Raw genomic sequence first — 20,228 nt, forward strand, 5'->3', positions numbered from 1 at the left:
GTAAGATAGGCCTACTGTACTTTTATATTCGTCAAAGAGGGGTAATTGTTCATTTTTAATAGGCTAACGTTACTTGATGAAGCATGTTGTTAGCTTTAGCAAGCTAGCTAGCTAGCAGTAACTGTGTTGTCTTGAAGCTAAAATGTAATGAGTGTACGGACGAGAAAATAAACCCTTTGATTGAAAAGATGCTTGCAAAGTTGAATAGTTTGCTAAAAGCTTGCTTACTGGCTTGGCTGGTGGCTAAACTGGGACATTTACGTTAAATTTAAGCTGCGAAGCAAGAATGTCCGTTGCCAAGCCCCCGATCCCTGTCTAGGCACCTGACATTCCATTGCTAATATAAATGTAAAAGTTTATGTACATATTATGTACATTGAAATCTCATTGCGATGCCTCTGCTACAACTCTCTTCAATTACTTCTCCCTATTTGTTACCTCCTCACAGGCCAAAGTGTGTAATGTGTGGACAGGCTACACAACACTGCCTCAGCCACGCAATGTGGATGGTGTGATCTGCAGTCCACGTGCAGGCAAAAGAAAATGTAGGAGCGAATGAGGGAGATGTCACGGTGTAAGGAAAATCCTCTAGAGGGCAGTAATGTGTTCTGCTTAGTTTTCACCTTGAATGAGGAGGCAAGTCTCCTTCAGCATGAGGGGGAACATTTTAGTATAGTTATATTTCTACCCAACCACTGTTTTTAAACCAACAATTGCTGTGAGGTTGCTGCTGGAGTGACCTCAACTAACCTCCAACTTTTGAAGTTGGATGATTTAATAACCAACCCTGCCATTGCAGGAAGTTTAACTTATTTTTGCCTAAATAAAAATATTCTGCAGCCGAGAGCAAACATATAAGTGAGGAAGAAGTCCCCTTTGTTACAGTGTGCTAGCTACAGATATGGGTTCCTGTTGGTTCAGAGGCACAGCGTTGTATTCCTAATTACGAGCTGCTGAGCAAAATGGCTGCCTTTGCGATTGCTCAGTCGTGCTTCTACCACTGGCACACACACACACACTGGCATATTGGCGCACACACACAGAGAAACACATGCAACTGCATAACACGATTCTTCCTGACACTAGGGCAAATCATGTGTGGCCACCTGCCCCAGTCGTGGGATCCCCTATCCTGGGGAGAGATGCCAGAGAGCACAGGCTGTTTCACCACACCTTTCGCTGCTCCCCTCCCACCGGTCTCTCCCTGCCCTCCTTTCTCTGTCTCTCCCTACCCTTCTCTCCTTGTTTCCTGTCTCTCCCTGCCCACATGTCTCCTTTCTCTATCTCTCCCTGCCCTCCTCTCCTTGTTTCCTGTCTCTCCCTGCCCACCTGTCTCTCCTTTCTCTATCTCTCCCTGCCCTCCTCTCCTTGTTTCCCTGTCTCTCCCTCCTCTCTTTTCTCTCTTTCTCCCTGTCTCTCCCTGCCCTAATGGATTTTAAAGAACTGATCCTAGCGCTGAAAGATTCCAAAAGGTGGCCAGTTATTTCAGGCCCGGTACCATCACTGGGCCATGGGTGTGAAAGATTCAGCAGTCTACTGGCATTACACACCTGGTTAAAATACTACTGTAGCTCTGTTGGTATAACTTTTATAGATAACTTTGACACCTTTTGGAAACAGAATATGCTCTACAGTAATGATGGAGTCCATCCAAATCATCTTCTCTCCTGAACCCTGTCAGCGCATTTCAAGGCTGCGTTGAGACACTGACTTAACAGTGACCCATGCCCTGCTCAGATAATTCCTACCATTGTGTCACTGTTGTAGTAGTGCTGCTGCAAATGTCCATTGTCCCAGGGGCGTTGGCAATCATAATGTAAGTAACCTAATTTATGTCCCTCTAACTCCACGGAATGCATCTGTCAATCCTACAGCTAATGTGTGCAGTTATCAGGTGCCTGTGAACCTGAGTTATACTGTGAGCACTGCGGCCCTCGTAGGAAGTACACTGTGTGCAGCTCACTCTGCACTATCAGCTCACACATAAATATCACTGTCATGTCTACCTCTGATGAGCCTCCCAGTAAAGCAATAAAAACAATCGAGAATACCAGAAAAGTGCTAAAAATAGCCAACATTAACATATGTAGTCTAAGAAACAAGGTTCATGAAATCGATAACTTGCTAGTAACAGATCAAATTCATATACTGGCAATCTCTGAAACTCAATTAGATAATACCTTTGATGATTCAGTGGCAGCAATACATGGTTTCAACGTTTTCCGAAGAGACAGGAATGCCAATGGTGGTGTTCCCGTTTATGTTCGGGGGGATACTCCTGTAACGCTTCGAAAGGACCTCATGTCAAATGCTTTTTGAAGTAACATGGCTACAGAGTTGAGTTCAACACAGCTTCAGTTCGACATTGTTACTTCGTAACGATGTCAGTTGAACGGTTTGAATGAACATTCCAAAATGTTACGGAGAAACGTCAAACAGATATTTTTTGGTAAGGCTTAATGTGAAATTTTAGCTGCAATAATTGAGCTATTCCTACTACATGTAATAGAAAGCCTACATGGTCACTTGATTAATTGCAGTGGCAGTTTAGACCCGAAACAGATACTCACGTTCACTGCACATTGCCTTCTCAGACCGTTCGCTAACACAAGACAAATGGAATATGTTAGCTAACGATTGCGAACTACAGTATTTCCCTCGTTGAGGTTCACCTGCCTCACCTAAAGCCCATGCTTGTCGGAAGCTGCTATAGAACTCCAAGTGTTAACAGTCAGTATCTGGATAATATGTGTGAAATGCTTGATAATGTATGTGATATCAACGGAGAGGTATATTTTCTGGGGGACCTAAATATTGACTGGCTCTCATCATGCTGCCCTTCAAACTGTAACCAGTGCCTGCAACCTGGTTCAGGCTATCAGTCAACCTACCAGGGTATTTACAAACAGTACAGGAATGAAATCATCCACATGTATTGATCACATCTTTACTAATGCTGCAGAAATCTGCTCTAGAGCAGTATCCAAATCCATCGGATGTAGTGATCATAATATAGTAGCCATATCTAGGAAAACCAAAGTTCCAAAGGCTGGGACTAATATAGTGTATGAGAAGTCATACAACAAGTTTTGTAGTGATTCCTATGTTGAATATGTAAATAATGCTTGCTGGTCTGTGGTGTGTAATGAGGAGCAACCATGTGCTAAACTCGACACATTTATGAAATTGCTTATTCCAGTTACTAATAAGCTTGTACCCATTAAGAAAATGACTGTAAAAACTGTTAAATCCTTGTGGATTGATGAGGAATTGAAAAAGGTTATGGTTGAGAGGAATGAGGCGAAAGGAATGGCACATAAGTCTAGCTGCACAGCCGACGTACTGTAAATTTAGAAATCATGTGACTAAACTGAACAAAAAGAAGAAGAAATTGTACTATGAAACAACAATAAATTATATAATGAATTATATTAAAAAGCTTTGGAGCACCTTAAATGAAATTTGGGGCAAAAAAGCGAACTCGGCTCCATCATTCATTGAAACAGATGGCTTATTCATCACAAAACCAACTGATACTGCCAACTACTTTAATTACTTTTTTCATTGGCAAGATTAGAAAATTTAGGCATGATATGCCAATAACAAATTCTTAAACTACACATCCATGCACCAAATTACGAAAGACAAGCATTGTAATTTTGAATTCCGTAAAGTGAGTGTGGAAGGGGTGAAAAAATGATTGTTGTCTATCAACAATGACAAATCACCTGGTCTGACAACTTGGATAGAAAATTAATGAGGATGATAGTGGACGATATTGCCACTCCTATTTGCCATCTCTTCAATCTAAGCCTAGACGAAAGTGAGTGCCTTCAGGCCTGGAGGGAAGCAAAAGTAATTCTGCTAGCCAAGAATAGCAAAGCACTCTTCTTTTCTGGCTCAAACAGCCACTTATAGGGAAGGGAATTCAACATGTATGGCACTAACAGAAATGACTGATGGCTGATTGGCTGAGAGAAATTGATTATAAAAAGACTGTGGGAGCTGTTTTGTTATACTTCACTGAAGCCTTTGACATGATCAATAATAATCTGCTGTTGGAAAGACTTATGTGTTATGGCTTTACATCCCCTACTATATTGTGAATTGAGAGTTACCGGTCTAACAAAACACGGAGGGGGTTCTTTAATGGTAGCCTCACCGACATAATCCTGGTAGAGCCAGGCATTCCCCAGGGTAGTTGATTAAGTCATTCTCTTTTTTCAAACTTTACCAATGACCTGCCACTATCTCTATGTAAAGCCTGTGTGTCTATGTATGCTGATGACTTAAAACTATACCTGTCAGCTACCACAGCAAGTGAAATGACTGCAACACTTAACAAAAAACTGCAGTCAGTTTCAGAATGGGTGCAAGAAATAATTTTGTCCTAAATATTTAAAAAACTTAAAGCATTGTATTTGGGACAAATCATTCATTAAACCCTAAACCCTAACAAAATATTGCAATTAAATATGTGTATATTGAGCAAGTTGAGCAGACAAAACTTTATGGAGTAACACTGGATTGTGAACTGTCATGGTCAAAATATATTGATGCAGCAGCAGCTAAGATGAGGAGAGGTCTGTTCATGATAAAGGACTACATTTTGTATGATATTTTAAGTTTCGTATGGTATGTATTAATTTCTGGATGATATGTATAATGTTACAAATTACAATGCATATGATATGTTACGAATTTGCAAAACCTACAATATGAAACGAATTTTGAAAAAGTATTATTTGTTATGAATCTGAAAAATGTATGATATGTTACGAATTCCAAATTGTTGTGGCTAACATTAGCTAGGTGGCTAGGCAGCTAATGCTAATGTTAGCTAGCTGGCTAATGTTAGCTAGACTACGGGTTAGGGTTAAGGTTAGGAGTTAGTTTAAAGGATTAAGGTTAATGGCAGGGTTAGCTAACTTGTTAAGTCATTGCCAAAGTAGCTCAAAAGTAGTAAGTAGTTGAAAAGTTGCTAAAATATTAAAGTTGTCTGTGATGAGATTCGAACATGCAACACTTGGGTTTGCTAGAGGTTCGCGTTATACGCCCACCCATCCATCATGCCTAAAGTAACCATTGTCTTACGTAAGCATACCGAACATAACATATCATAACAATTTCAGTGTCCCGGATTAACATTTACTATGTTACGTCTAGTCTATGAGACCAGGCTGACAAGGCAGGTCCTACAGACTCTAATTTTGTAGCACCTGGACTACTGTCCAGTCCTGTAGTCAGCACAGAAGGTTGGTGGCACCTTAATTGGGGAGGACGGGCTCATGGTAATGGCTGGAGCAGAAACAGTGGAACGAAATGGCACCATTCCATTAGCGCCGTTCCAGCCATTATTATGAGCCATCCTCCCCTCAGCAGCCTCCACTGGTGGTCAGGTGCCACAAAGAGACACTTAGGGAAATTACAATTAGCCCAGAACAGGGCAGCACGGTTGGCCCTTAAATGTACACTGAGAGCTAGTTAATAATATAATAATAATAAGTTAATAATATGCATGTCAATCTCTCCTGGCTCAAAGTAGAGGAGAGATTGACTTCATCACTATTTTTTTTCTTCAATTTACTAGACAAGTCAGTTAAGAACAAATTCTTATTTACAAAGACAGCCTACCCGGGGAACAGTGGGTTAACTGCCTTGTTCAGGGGTAAAACCACAGATTCTTACCTTGTCAGCTCAGGGACTCGAACCAGCTACCTTTCAGTTATTGGCCCAACACTCTAACCACTACACTACCTGCCGCTCACTACTTGTACTTGTGAGAAGTATTGCCATGTTGAATGCACCAAGCTGTCTGTTTAAACTACTAGCACACAGCTCAGACACCCATGCACACCTCTCAAGACATGCCACCAGAGGTCTCTTCACAGTCCCCAAGTCCATAACAGAACATGGGAAGCACACAGTACTACATAGAGCCATGACTACATGGAACTCTATTCCACATCAAGTAACTCATGCAAGCAGTAAGATCTGATAAAAAAACAGATAAAAATACACCTTATAGAACAGCGGGGACTGTGAAGAGACACACGCATACACACACACAACAACAACATTCACACTAAACACACACGTACACATAGATTTTGTCATGTAGATACAGTATATTGTAAAATGTAATGTAATGTTTTTAATCGTATATAACTGCCTTGATTTTGCTGGATCCCAGGAAGAGTAGGGGATCCATAATAAATACAAATACTCTCCTTATCTCCGTCTCTCTCTGTTCTGTACCGTTCTCCTCTCTTTGTCTCCCCGTCTCTCACTGACACCCTCTTTCTCCTGTCTCTCCTTTTAGCCGCGGTGCATAGCTGCAGAGCTGCACAGCACTGCACTGCAATTCAGGATCAAAGTAACTACTGTAATAGCTACAGCAGAGAGACATAGGCCTGCAGTTCCAATGCACAGTGCCAAGCACGAGCAGTGCAGGACTAAAACATTATGTTTCATATAAAATCTGAATTTGGATCTGACCACTTCTGTCACAGGAAACCATCTTAAATGTCATGGCACATTATAATACTTGGACGACAGTAAGAAATCCCATAGAGGACACAGAAACCCAACCCACCATAGATGGAATAGAATTAGGACAGGGAAGTAGAGTATGAATAGACTATAACAGCACCCCAGATGTATAGCTGTGATTGATTGCCAGCTGGTTGCAGCAAACAGAGCTTCTCTCGATACTGCCATGGAAGAATTTACGAGCCTGACAGCGAATGCTCTCTCTCGCCTCTATTTCCCTTTGGAGAAGGAGTCCTGGAAATGGATGAATGCAAACATCTACTGTAGCCCGTCTCAGTCTCCTCCCTAATTATCAAGCGATGGTGGACTGGGACAAGTGTCAGAAAGTCCACTGTGAAAGATTCCTTAAAGAATGTACCCCTCCTCCTTCTCCTCCCTCTCTCACGCTTCTCTCCTGCTCGAGTCTCTCTCCCGCCCACTCCCCTATCTTTCGCTCCCATATCTCTTTTTCTCTCTCCTATCCCCTCCCTCTCTCTTTCCCCCAATCTCTCTCTACAACAAAAGGACTATTAATAGTACATTCCTTGCTCTCTCTCTCTAAATTGCAAAGAGCATATACGGTGCACTTAAAGGATGAAGCAACCAAAATGCCAGGAGGCATTTAAAATGTCCCCCACACAGCCGAAGGCTACAAAGACTCTGGGCTGAATGTACTAAGAATAACACCAAAGCGTTCTTTGATCGATTCACAGCCCTTTGTATCGTCACAAACAGCTAGCAATGGTTCTGCTAAGATTTTCCTTCAAATCGTTAGCATTAATAAGATGTAGGGAAAGATGTTCAATACAATGTCAAATTATTCTCACTCTCAAACAATGAAATATACAAACCATCACTCTCAGGGAGAGCCATTTAACATTTGGATGCATGTCTAATTGAATTGATGTGTTATAAAATTAATGATAAACTGGGTGGTTTGAGCCCTGAATGCTGATTGGGTGAAAGCCATGGTATTCCAGACTGTATACCACAGGTGTGATAAAACATTTGTTTTAATGTTCTAATTACCTTGTTAACCAGTTTATAATAGCAATAAGGCACCATGGCGGTTTGTGGTATATGACCAATATACCACGGCTAAGGGCTGTTCTTATGCACGACGCAACACGGAGTGCCAGGATACAGCCCTTAGCCGTGGTATATTGGTCATATACCACAAACCGACATGGTTAGCCGTGGTAAATTGGCAATATACTGTATCACACCCCCTCGGGCCTTATTGCTTAAGTATAATCAAATACATATGCATTAACAATTATTGTAGCCTAAGGTATGTGATTTCAAATGTGTTACAGTATATACAGTACCAGTCAAAAGTTTGGACACACCTACTCATTCCAGGGTTTTTCTTTATTTGTACTATTTTCTACATTGTAGAATAATAGTGAAGACATCAAAACTATGAAATAACATGTGGAATCATGTAGTAACCACAAAAGTGTGAAACAGATTCTTCAAACCAGCCACCCTTTGCCTTGATGACAGCTTTGCACACACTTGGGATTCTTTCAACCAGCTTCACCTGGAATGCTTTTTCAAAAGTCATGAAGGAGTTCCCATATATGCTGAGCACTTTTTGGCTGTTTTTCCTTCACTCCGAGGTCCCAAACCATCTCAATTGGGTTGAGGTCGGTTGATTGTGGAGGCCAGACCAGGTCATCTGATGCAGCACTGCATCACTTTCCTTCTTGGTCAAATAGCCCTTACACAGCCTGGAGGTGTTTGTCCTGTTGAAAAAAAATTATAGTCCCACTAAGCGCAAACCAGATGGGATGGCGTATCGCTCCAGAATGTTGTGGTAGCCATGCTGGTTAAGTCTACCTTGAATTCTAAATAAATCACGACAGTATCACCAGCAAAGCACCCCCTCCCCATCTCCTCCATGTTTCATGGCTACTTTGAAGACACGTTTTGGTTGCTACATGATTCCATATGTGTTATTTCATAGTGTTGATGTCTTCACTATTGTTCTACAATGTAGAAAATAGTCAAATTAAAGAAAAGCCCTTGAATGAGTAGGCGTGTCCAAACTGTTGACTGGTACTGTATATATATACTTCCATTTAGTTTATATTTTATCTCTATGCATGTCTTTCTATTCTTTATTTCCAGGTTTTGAGGTTCATTAGATCTCTTTGACATTGTGTTATTGTTTGATCATGTAGCCAAAGACTGCAAGTGAAATTGTGCTAATTATGGTGCAATGCATCAAATACAACAATTCATGTTGAAATTGCACAAGGCCACTGGCATAAAAACACAAAAATCATAGCTAGTCCACCACCATGTATGGATAAGAAAAAAAACACACAAAACAGTTTGGTTGAATTATTATTGTCTTCATTACTGATATTACTTTGTTATCATGGTTATGGTCATTTGGAAGGATTATATGCATTCTAGTTTGACACATTTTGTCTGCAGATTGTCTTTTTGTTCCTGTAAAGTGCAGCTCATACTACTTTCAATCCAGACTTCGCAGAGCATTATAGCATTGTTTCTCGTCTTCTTAATCCATTATTGTTGTGCACAGTATTTCCCACACATTTCTTTTCACAGAAAAAAAAAGATTGTCCATATGGACCAAAGTTGATAGTAGTAGTCAGGCCACCATGATGTGTGGGAGGTTTGAAGATGAAGGAGCTGTACTGTGCATACTGTATCCGTGTTGCCACAGTATCATTCACTTTGAGACCACAGAAACACACTCTCTTGTTCTAAAAACACATGCATATACAGTCAAGTGTATAGCTACTACTTGTTTAGCTACTTGCATGTTTACTGTCTTGGTGACGGAAAGCGTACAGTGCAATACAAGGCTTTCACTGTGGCCCAAATTCAAACAATTACAGATAGAAGGAAAATCCCGCTGCGGTTTCACTCAGAAAGTTTCACACTCATATTCAATGACAACGTTGGTGAGAGGAATAGCTTGCAGGAGCATTCACCGTTAACCCAGTTACTTACGACCTCCAATACAGCATAGCATTTTTGAACCTGCAGTGCAGTTTTCCGGTATTTTTATTTATCGAATCAATTGAGGCCTGTATTTCTCTGTATAAGTGGAGGGGCCCTCATCATCGATTAAAACGCTCACTATTACATTTCAAACAAACCCAGAATCTGGAGAAAAAAATTCCCACGGCCGAAACTCTACTTTGTTTGAATCACATCGGGAGTTCACCTTCCGTTGAACTGCATTGTGAGTTCACCTTCCATTGAACTGCATTGTGAGTTCACCTTCCATTGAACTGCATTGTGAGTTCACCTTCCATTGAACTGCATTGTGAGTTCACCTTCCATTGAACTGCATTGTGAGTTCACCTTCCATTGAACTGCATTGTGAGTTCACCTTCCATTGAACTGCATTGTGAGTTCACCTTCCATTCTACACCCTGGCCTATGTGTGTCTATATTTCCAATCTACAGTGCTTCTCTGGATAGACTTTGCAGTGCATTTTCTGAGTCCTTCTGACTGTGATTTTGCTGGTGAAACCCTCTGTACACTTTGAGTTAAAATAGTATAGAGATGCTTACTATAAAGCAAAATATACATTTTCAATTTTGCGACACTCCATTTTGCAAATAAACATTTGACATACATAGTAAATCTGCAAGCACAGTGATACAAATGGGTATACTCCATTTGCGCAAGTGCTTAGAGCATCTAAAAAACAAATCATTGACACTCAACAACAGTGCTTCTATTTCGATATGTTGCTAAATTTGACAGTGTGTGTGGAAAAATAAATAAATAGAAAAATAATACAAAACATACAATGCATTTGCATGCATAGACAATTTGGTCATTTTTGGTCACACTGTGAGCAATAAAAAATAAATATAAATGGTATGCACACATGCATGAATGGTTGCACACTGTCACTAATGCAGCCGTACAACCAAGCTAAGACACTGACATTCAGAGGTGGGCTCTACATACACACAGACACACACAGACACACACACACACACACACACACACACACACACACACGTACAAATAAACACCACATAATTGTGTACCTACATAGTCACATGATGTGTGTTGTGGACAAGGTGGTGCATTAGAGGGGAAGTGTGTTACAGTAAGAACACAATAACATAATGTCGTTATAATGTAAATGGAAGCATCAACAAGCAGGGTTCCAGACCCAGATTATTGTCAGAGTCAAGTTCCTTTCCAACACGTTTCATTTCAATTGAAGACACAAGACAGGACAGGAACATGGTTAGGGCAGAGGGAGGGACCAGGAGATAAGAACCTCACGTCTGTCTATCTAGCGAGGCACCCTGAGTGCAAACTGCGGATATGGTAGTAGACATTTAGGCCTAGAAACGTAAACTGGTCTTTCTCATCCCCGCCAACAGATCAGACACATTAGAAACACCTTAGACATTAGAGTCAAACCAATATTTACCAAAGGGTAAATAAGACTGAATCCATTTACAATTGAATTTGCACTGGCGAAACATCCCCTGCTCTGCTATTACTCTCATGTGCCCTAAAGACCACTATGAAACGATGTAGAAAGGCAGCAGGCTCAGCAATGTCATGAGAGACCTAGAACTGTGTAGTTAAGAGCTGCTGTACAGCTACATACTTCAGCTGTTGGCAATATATAAACCATCTCTCCGTCGAGAGACGGACAGACTTTAGATAATGCTCATATTTTGGGATATCATATTTTGGGATTGAGGGATGCATCTACTATAGATATACTACTGTACCTCCATTTGTCCTGCGAAATGGCTAGGTTATTACGCGCATGCATGTCTTTGGCACTCTGTCCAACAGACAGTCCCTGAAATGGGGCTACCCCAACAGTGCTCAAAATAAACAAGTGTCATTGTTCATATCGTAAAACAAACACAGCAACGATCTGCATATCTTCAAGGATTATCGGATTAACGCTATCATCTCCGTCATGGTCATCCTCATCTCTAAATCGTCAGCTGAACGTCAATTCCCCTTCGTATACGTTCCAGATTGCTTTGTTATCACATTTAAAAGTATGTAAGTATATATTGAGATAAATATAGGTATCCTATTAAATAGTTTCCATAGGCTTTTTCATAGGTTTCCTTGAATTTAAATACGTGCTTCTACGAATGTATTGAGGTCATGCAACACTAGGAGAGTAGCATTCAGTTAGCCTTCTTGTTATGATCGCAGTTTAGGGAGGAAGCATCATTTTATACATGTCCCATTAGCTGTCCCAATAGCTCATCATGAAGACACGATGGACACAGTTGTACAAGACAGCCGTGAGGCGAGGCTACACAAGTCTGTCTGTAACTGAGATTAATGCTGCAACTAGACTGCATGCGTACTGTAAGTAATTAACTAATGCATTTTGCCTCAAATTAAAGCTCAGCTGCAATGACTGCTGTATATAAACACCTCTATGTTTTCAACTCAGCGGTGTGTCTGTAATGTTACATTTGGGTCAAATGTCAGGAGCACAATATCCTCCAAACTATAGGGCTGGTTTGGGGCATGGTATCCTTTTAGACACTCGTGTAGCTTGTTAGATAATAAACTACAGTGCCTATCATAAGTATTCACCCCCTTGGATTTCTTCACATTTGATTGTGTTACAAAGTGGGAATAAAATAGATGTAATTGTATATTTTTTGGGTCAACGATCTACACAAAATACTCTGTAATGTCAAAGTGGAAGAAAAGTTCCAAAATGTTTTAAAGATTAATAAAAAATAAAGCACTAATATACAGTACTTTGATTAGACAAGTATTCACCCCGAGTCAATACATGTTACAGCCATAGATTTTCAAGCAGATTTAAGTCAGAACTGTAACTTGGCCACTAAGAACATTCACTGTCTTCTTGGTAAGCAACTCCCGTGTAGATTTGCACTTGTGTTGTTGTTTATTGTCCTGCTGAAAGGTGAATTCATCTCCCGGTGTCTGGTGTAAAGCAGACTGAAGCAGGTTTTCCTCTAGGATTTTGCCAGTGATTAGCTCCATCCCGTTTCTTTTTATCCTGAAAAACTCAGCAGTCTTTGCCTATTTCAAGCATACCCATACCGTGATGCAGCCACCACCATGCTTGAAAATAAGGAGTAAATTACTTAGTGATGTGTTCTGTTGGATTTTCCCCAAACTTTTTTTTCTTTCTGTATTAATGTAGTGCCTTGTCGCATACATGATGCATGTTTTGGAATGTTTATATTCTGAAAATGTGGATTCTTCTTTTTAAGTCATTATTGTGCAGTCACTACAATGTTGTTGATCCATCCTCAGTTTTCTCCCATCACAGCCATTGAACTCCGTAGCTGTTTTAAAATCACCAATGGCTTCAGGGTGACATCCCTGAGCAGTTTCCTTCCTACCCTGCAGCTCAGTCTAGAAGGACGACTGTATGCTTGACGTGTCTAGGTGATTGAATACATAATCTAACAGCATAATTATTAACTTGACCACGCTTACAGAGATATTCAATGTCTACTTTGTTATTGTTACCTATCTACCAATCCCTGTCCTTCTTTATGAGGCTTTTGGAAATCTCCCTGGTCTTTGTAGTTGAATCTGTGCTCGAGGTTCAATACTTGACTGAGGGAAGTTACAGATGTTGTATATATGGGGGACAGAGGAAGGGGTAGTTATTCAAAAATCATGTCAACCCCTATAATTTCACACAGAGTAAGTCCATGTAAATGTTTATGTGATTTGTTAAGCCAAATTTTAAACCTGAACTAATTTAGGCTTGAGTAAACCAAAGGAGTGAATACTTTGTCAAATTGTGTTTACATGTTTTTTTACTCGGACATTCCGGAGTATTTTATATAGATCATTGGCTAAAAATCACAATGAATTATATTTCAATCCCACTTTGTAAGGCAACAAAACGTGAGAAAATCCATGGGGGGGGTGAATACTTACATGTATGATACCACCTTTATAGTCACCCCTTCACATGTGTGATAGAAGGTTATAGAGAGCAAGACCATACACTGTGTCTTTGGAGCAATGATAGTTGTGTGAGTGAGAATACTCATTCAGTTAAGAACTCCATGCAACAATCAACTGGCTACGGTTACTACCTACAGTACCTACAGTATCTAGCTACAGTATCGGTTACAGTCACAACTACTTACCTATCTGTATGTAAATGAGTACACTTTTTTTTTTTTATGAAAGAGGAAGAGACATTCACTTTGTCCTCAAAGCTGCAGTAAGACTGGTTCAGACTGATGCAGGTGAGTGGAGGAGGGATGCTTGCATTGCAACGTACAGTAAACACATATATCATGTAAGACTAAAGCAGTGAAAAGTCATGGACATTCTCAGTCATTCATCAGATACTGATGTCTACTGAAGAAAATATGTCAAACCATCGTAAGCTTATGGAGCTGATATCCCGTAAATCGTGTGGATTGCTACTACAGTAACACACTCCTCAGACTCAGGTCATGACAGGCCTCAGCAACGCAGCATGCCCGCTTAATGCTCACACGCGCTGTAACCTCCAAGTAGTTCACCACAGAACGGGGTTTGTTTCGTTTGCTCCAGGAAGCAGCATATTGTAACACGCAAACAAGACTCTTCAGAAGCGCAGTGTGCCTTTAGCAATGAAGGGAGACCAGGGTAGGGCCTGGCACAGGGGGGCTGAAGCAGTGTTGGTGGTGTGGTTATTCTGGAAACTATAAATTCCCTTTTTTTAACTACATTTCTCCTCTTTTTTTGTACTAGTGTTGCGAACAGGTTATTTGAAAAAGTCACACTGACAAAGCCAACTCCATGCAGACATCAACAAGCAAAATGTGGATTATAAGATTTTAAATCTGACAGAAGGTCAGTTTGAGGGCAAGGTGTGACGAGCTTACGGGGAGTTAGGGGAGGAGTGAGTACATGGTCTCTGGTGTTTCTCATCACTCACAAAAGACGAGTACAGGTATACGTCCTGAATCTATTGCCTTGATATTCCAGCAGCACATGTGAAAAGGGAGGCTACACACCTGTCCTATCCTTTGACCCCTCAACCTCACCGAGAGGACAATGCCTGCCGGCTGGCTACACGTCTGTGAGCATTTTGGTGATGTTGACATAGTTTGTGTTGGCCAACGTCGTGCAGTTGGCCTGAGTCTTGAGGTTCTCTTCAGGGATGTCCTCAATACTGTTGTTCACCCCTTCCTGGATCTCCATGTAGTCTGATTTACTGATGGTTGAGCCGCTCCGGCTCTTTTTCAGCTCTTCATTCGAGTCCTCTTTGGTGACTGGGCCTAGGCACTGGGCCTGCTCCTCGCCCTCTGTCTCACGATGGTAGAAGTAGTTGAAGTTGGAAACAATGACAGGCACGGGCAAGGCAATTGTCAGCACACCTGCAATGGCGCAGAGGGAGCCCACAATCTTGCCACCAATGGTGGTCGGGACCATGTCACCATACCCTACTGTCGTCATGGAGACAACAGCCCACCAGAAGGCGTCTGGGATGCTTTCAAACTGCGATTCGGGCTCATCAGCTTCCGCAAAGTAGACAGCACTGGAGAAGAGTATGACTCCAATAAAGAGGAAGAAGATCAGCAGACCGAGCTCCCTCATACTAGCTTTCAGGGTCTGGCCCAGGATCTGAAGCCCCTTGGAGTGTCGCGAGAGCTTGAAAATTCGGAAGACTCGCACTAGACGGATGACCCTGAGAATAGCCAGGGACATGGCTTGCTGACCCGCCTGGCCATCCTCTGGTTTCTCAGCCAGCTCTGTGGCCAGGGTGATGAAGTAAGGGATGATGGCAACAACGTCAATGATGTTCATGACGTTACCAAAAAAGCCAGATTTGCTGGGGCAGGCGAACAAGCGCACCAGGAACTCAAAGGAGAACCAGATGATGCAGAGTGTCTCCAGGATGAAGAAAGGATCAGTGAAATAGGTGGACGTGAAATAGATTGTGGTGTTGGTGTTGGTGTCAAAGACACTGTGCGGTTCGTCGTCGTCGTTGCGGAAGATGGGCAGGGTTTCCAGACAAAAGCTTACGATAGAGATAAGGATGACCATGACGGAGATAATAGCGATAATCCTAGCGGGACCCGAGCTCTCTGGGTACTCAAAGAGCAGCCACACTTGTCTCTGAAACTCATTGTCAGGAAGTGGCCTCTCTTCCTCCTTGACGAAACCCTCATCCTCTCTGAAGAGCTCAATGGCCTCATCGCCCAACTCATAGAAACGGATCTCCTCTGAGAAAATATCAAGGGTCACATTGGCCGGCCGCCGTAGCCTCCCTCCTGACTGGTAAAAATAGAGAATGGCATCAAAGCTGGTGCGGCTCCGGTCGAAAAAATACTCGTTCCTCAGTGGGTCGAAGTACCGCATCCTCTTTTTAGGGTCCCCCAGCAGAGTATCAGGGAACTGGGAGAGGGTTTTAAGCTGTGTCTCGAAACGCAGTCCAGAGATGTTGATGACCACTCTCTCGCAGCACTCATGGTCAGCGTCAGGGTCATACTCTGCGGGGTTCCCTGGGTGCGCTGCCGCCTCGTCAGAGTGGTCGCCAGTGGCTACAGTCATTCTGCTGGGGGAGCAGGAAGCCTGCACTTTTCAGCCAGGAAACTGCTGGGAGGGGGACGGAGGAGAGGGAGGGGATTCAATGCCGTAAAGACCGGACGGCCACAGGATCTCACAGGATGTCACCTCATGGATTGATCCGTCTGAAAGGGATAGATAGCAGAGATAATTTAAATAATATAACATAATGGTATAACATAAGAAATTAATTTGATAGAATTTGTGTTAGTCTGTCTGTCTGTCTGTCCTCAAGCCATATAGAGTGAGCTCCAAAAGTTTTGGGACAGTGTCACATTTTTGTTTTGTTTTGGCACTGCGGATGCTACCATGATTATGGATTATCCTGAATGAATCGTGAATAATGTTGAGTGAGAAAGTTACAAGAGGCATAAATATCATACCCCCCCAAAAATGCTAACCTCTCACCATTACAATAACAGGGGAGGTCAGCATTGTTTTGGGGGGTATGATATTTGTACATCAGTAACTTTCTCACTCATCATTTTCACTCATCATTCAGGTTTATCCGTAATCATGGTAGCATCCATATTCATGTAGAAGTGTTTAGAAACATATTAGATTCTTATTTACAATAAAAGTGACTTCAGAATGACACATTACATTATTTACCATTAAATTCTATTGGGAACAAAATTATCTGAAACAACCAAAACAAACAGCAAATGCATTCAACAAGTTTATAGAGTCACGTGCTTGATGTAACCATTGAATGCCAGAAATCCGGGTCCAAATATTAAACTTTTGACTACTTTAATACACATAGAATTGAATTTGTCCAAATACACTTTGGTCCCCTAAAATGGGGGGACAATGCACAAAAAAAGCGATGTAATTTCTAAACGTTTCACCCAATATGGATGAAAATAACCTAAAATGAAACTGTCTGTCTGCACTTTAACCTCACAGTCATGGTATCATTTCAAATGCAAAGTGCAGGAGGGCAGAGCCAAAACAACTACAACAACAAAAGAACTGTCCCAATACTTTTGGAGCTCACTGTTTAATACTGTAATGGAACACTGACATCAAATAAAATATACTTCTGAAGGCTACAACCAAAGTATTCAGCACTCTAAAACACACATAAACAAAATGTATTGTATGCCCAGAGCGCAATGCAGCCAACTAGTTTACAACTCGCATAGATATTATAGCGTATGAATCAGTGCATGTGGTCTTTCTGATCCCCTGCCATGGACAATATCAATTCACCTTCTGCAGTCAAATAATGCATGAATATGTCTATGCAGTAAAGGCACCAACTCTATACAGATGGCCCTTATCAAGCTTATCATTGCGTACGGCCCAGTACATCACCGGGGCCAAGCTTTTATACCAGGACCTCTATACCAGGCGGTGTCAGAGGAAGGCCCTAAAAATTGTCAGACTCCAGCCACCCTAGTCATAGACTGTTCTCTTTGCTACCGCACGGCAAGCAGTACCGGAGCGCCAAGTCTAGGTCCAAGAGGCTCATAAATAGCTCCTGTCCCCAAGCCATAAGACTCCTGAACAGCTAATCAAATGGCTACCCAGACTATTTGCACCGGTGCCCCCGCACATTGACTCTGTACCACCATGTATATAGCCCCGCAATTGTTATTTACTGCTGCTCTTTAATCACTTGTTATTCTTATCTCTGACTTTTTTTTAGGTATTTTCTTAAAACTGCATTGTTGGTTAAGGGCTTGTAAGTAAGCATTTCACTGTAAGGTCTACACCTGTTGTATTCGGCGCATGGAACAAATACAATTTCATTTGATTTGATCACTGAAAACCAATAACTGAATAGTGAAAAGTTTGCACCATCTATTTTTTATGTTCCAAGAAACCCTCAATGTCACTTATTCATCATTCACTTTAAGACAGTTTTGTTGAAGCATTTTAGACTGGTCTCAAATGGCGCATGTCTCTGAAATATTCAAAAACACCCATAAATTATTCAACTGCAGTAGGAAATAGGTTTCAAGAGAAATCTCTTCTGTCTCTGCCCTCTACACCATCTCTTGTATCTTCCATAAAGATGCATAGTTTTGTTAGGGATACTTTGGGATTTTGGCAATAAAGTGCTATATCTACTTCCCACAATGTCAAATAAACTCATCGTTACCGTTTGCGTGTCTCTGCATCCAGTACGAAGGAAGTTAGAAGTAGTTTCGAGACAATGCTAAACAGCTAGCTTTTACCATAGACTTCAAGTCATTGCGCTAAGGCAAGATAGCAATTGCGCTGAGGCTAGTTAGAAAATTCCATCAAACTGCACACAGAGATATAAAAATGGTACCCAGGAGTCAATATGGCTCTGGGGAAGTAGATTCGTGGCTTCATTGCCAAAATCCCGAAGTATCCCAGAAACACTATTCAATTGATAAATACTGAGCATCAAATCGCTATTTTGTTCAATGGTCATCTAACGTTACTGTATCCCCTTTACTGCAGAGGTCGAGTATACTTTACTAAATGAAAGTGATGTAGCCTATAGCAAAACAAACAGACATATTTAAAACCATACATACCAGCAGTCACCTTGTTCAAAACTGGGTGTTAGTTGCTGTTCCCATTTTTCACCTGATGTAATGGGGTAAATTGCCAGCGGCTAAAAATCCCTCGTGTGTTTTATTTCCCGAGAAGAAGAAAAATATATGTCCTACTCGGGACCGTTAATCAGATTATCCTGTTGTCTGCAGCATCACCACGCGTGCACCGGTGTTGGAGAGCTACAGTATGCGGGTGTGTCCTCGCCTCCACCTCCCAGTCTTAGTTCTTCGCGCAGGTTGTGTTAGTGTGGCGACTGGCAAAAACGGAGGAGATAGGTTCCGTACCGGAGGACTGGTACTTCTGGTGATATCCAAATGTGCTAAAATCAGCAGAATCCCATGCATCATTAAGTGTCCTTAGCCGCTATGACGTTGACCGCATCAGACAGGCGCAAAGGTAATGGTCCTCGTACGGTGCTCAGTGGCAACATCTGCAAAGAAAAAAGCGAGGGGAGGTGGCGTAGAGGCGGATTTGTATTACATCGTGTGATATGACAAAAAAAATATGTAAATAAGGACAACATGCAGACGAACACTGAGAAAGATAGAATCCTAACGGGGTTAATAAATGATGTTGATGGATACGGTTTTAGTAACCAAGCAAGGACAATCTACCAGTTTTCTGATATTTTTCTCATTTTTAAAAGACCTCCATCTGTGACTATGACTCATCACTATAAACCTAGTCAACTAACTACATGTTTGAGTATTAAAAGTCGACTATTAATTTTAAATAAATTCCCACTGAGAAAAACTGGTTGAATCAATGTTGTTTCCACGTAATTTCAACCAAAAATGTCAATGTGATGACGTTGAATCAACGAACTGATTGTATTTGCAAAAAGTCAGCAATTTAAGGGAATTTCCTATTTTTTTCTCCCAACTTTTAAACTAAATGAAAGGGTGAAGATGTTGGTTAATGTGACGTTGAATTCACATTAGGTGACAACTCAACCAAATGTAAATCAAAACTAGACGTTGAATTTATGTTTTTGCACGGTGGGTTACAAGTCATGCGTAGGCTATTAACAAGTGCTCAATAAGAGACAAGTGCTCAATAAGAAAATCACAATCCGTGCATTATTTTCTCCTTAATTGAAAACGCTACAGCGTTTAAAACGCAGAATGCTCACAGATATACAAATGCAGGGGGCTATGACTGTGCTTGTCTATGAATAGAGGATCGTTCTTAAAACCATGCATGCATTGCAGCCTCGTTATACATTGTAAAGAGAACTGCATTTTCCCGACATTGATTTGAGATGACGTGCATGAAGAATCACCCTGGATTGAGAGCCAGATTATGCAATTCCTCAGTGCCACAACCCGAATCAGTGGCATCACTTTCCTGGTTCTCTGTTTAGCTGGGGGTAAAACATGCTTAATTACCCTAGGTCTCAGTATTTCTAAGGATCAGTAGTAGCCATTAGCCTGGAGTAACCTAAAGCTTCAAACCTTCAGTCGTGCAGTGATATGCATACAAAGAGACTAGGGATGGAGAATGGGCGAGAAAACGCACTGTAGCTCTGCCACTCATCACTTATCTGCAGCGTGGGTTTTAAAGGGAACGGGTCTTGGATTTAAATGATAGCTAATCATTGTAT

At 41.4% G+C, this 20,228-nt stretch overlaps 1 protein-coding gene across 1 annotated transcript; it reads right to left on the bottom strand.

Moving 5' to 3' along the window:
* Positions 1 to 8,870: 8,870 nt before the first annotated feature.
* LOC139535423 (potassium voltage-gated channel subfamily A member 2-like) lies at positions 8,871 to 19,063 on the bottom strand. The gene is made up of 2 exons (XM_071334816.1): positions 18,604 to 19,063; positions 8,871 to 16,212 (listed from the first exon to the last, which is right to left on the bottom strand). The coding sequence occupies exon 2, from the start codon at positions 16,070 to 16,072 to the stop codon at positions 14,588 to 14,590; it is 1,485 nt and encodes a 494-aa protein (XP_071190917.1). The 5' UTR covers positions 16,073 to 16,212; positions 18,604 to 19,063; the 3' UTR covers positions 8,871 to 14,587.
* Between the last annotated feature and the right edge of the window lie 1,165 nt (positions 19,064 to 20,228).

Source organism: Salvelinus alpinus, chromosome 12, assembly GCF_045679555.1.
Source record: "Salvelinus alpinus chromosome 12, SLU_Salpinus.1, whole genome shotgun sequence".
NCBI classification, from domain to species: Eukaryota; Metazoa; Chordata; class Actinopteri; order Salmoniformes; family Salmonidae; genus Salvelinus; species Salvelinus alpinus.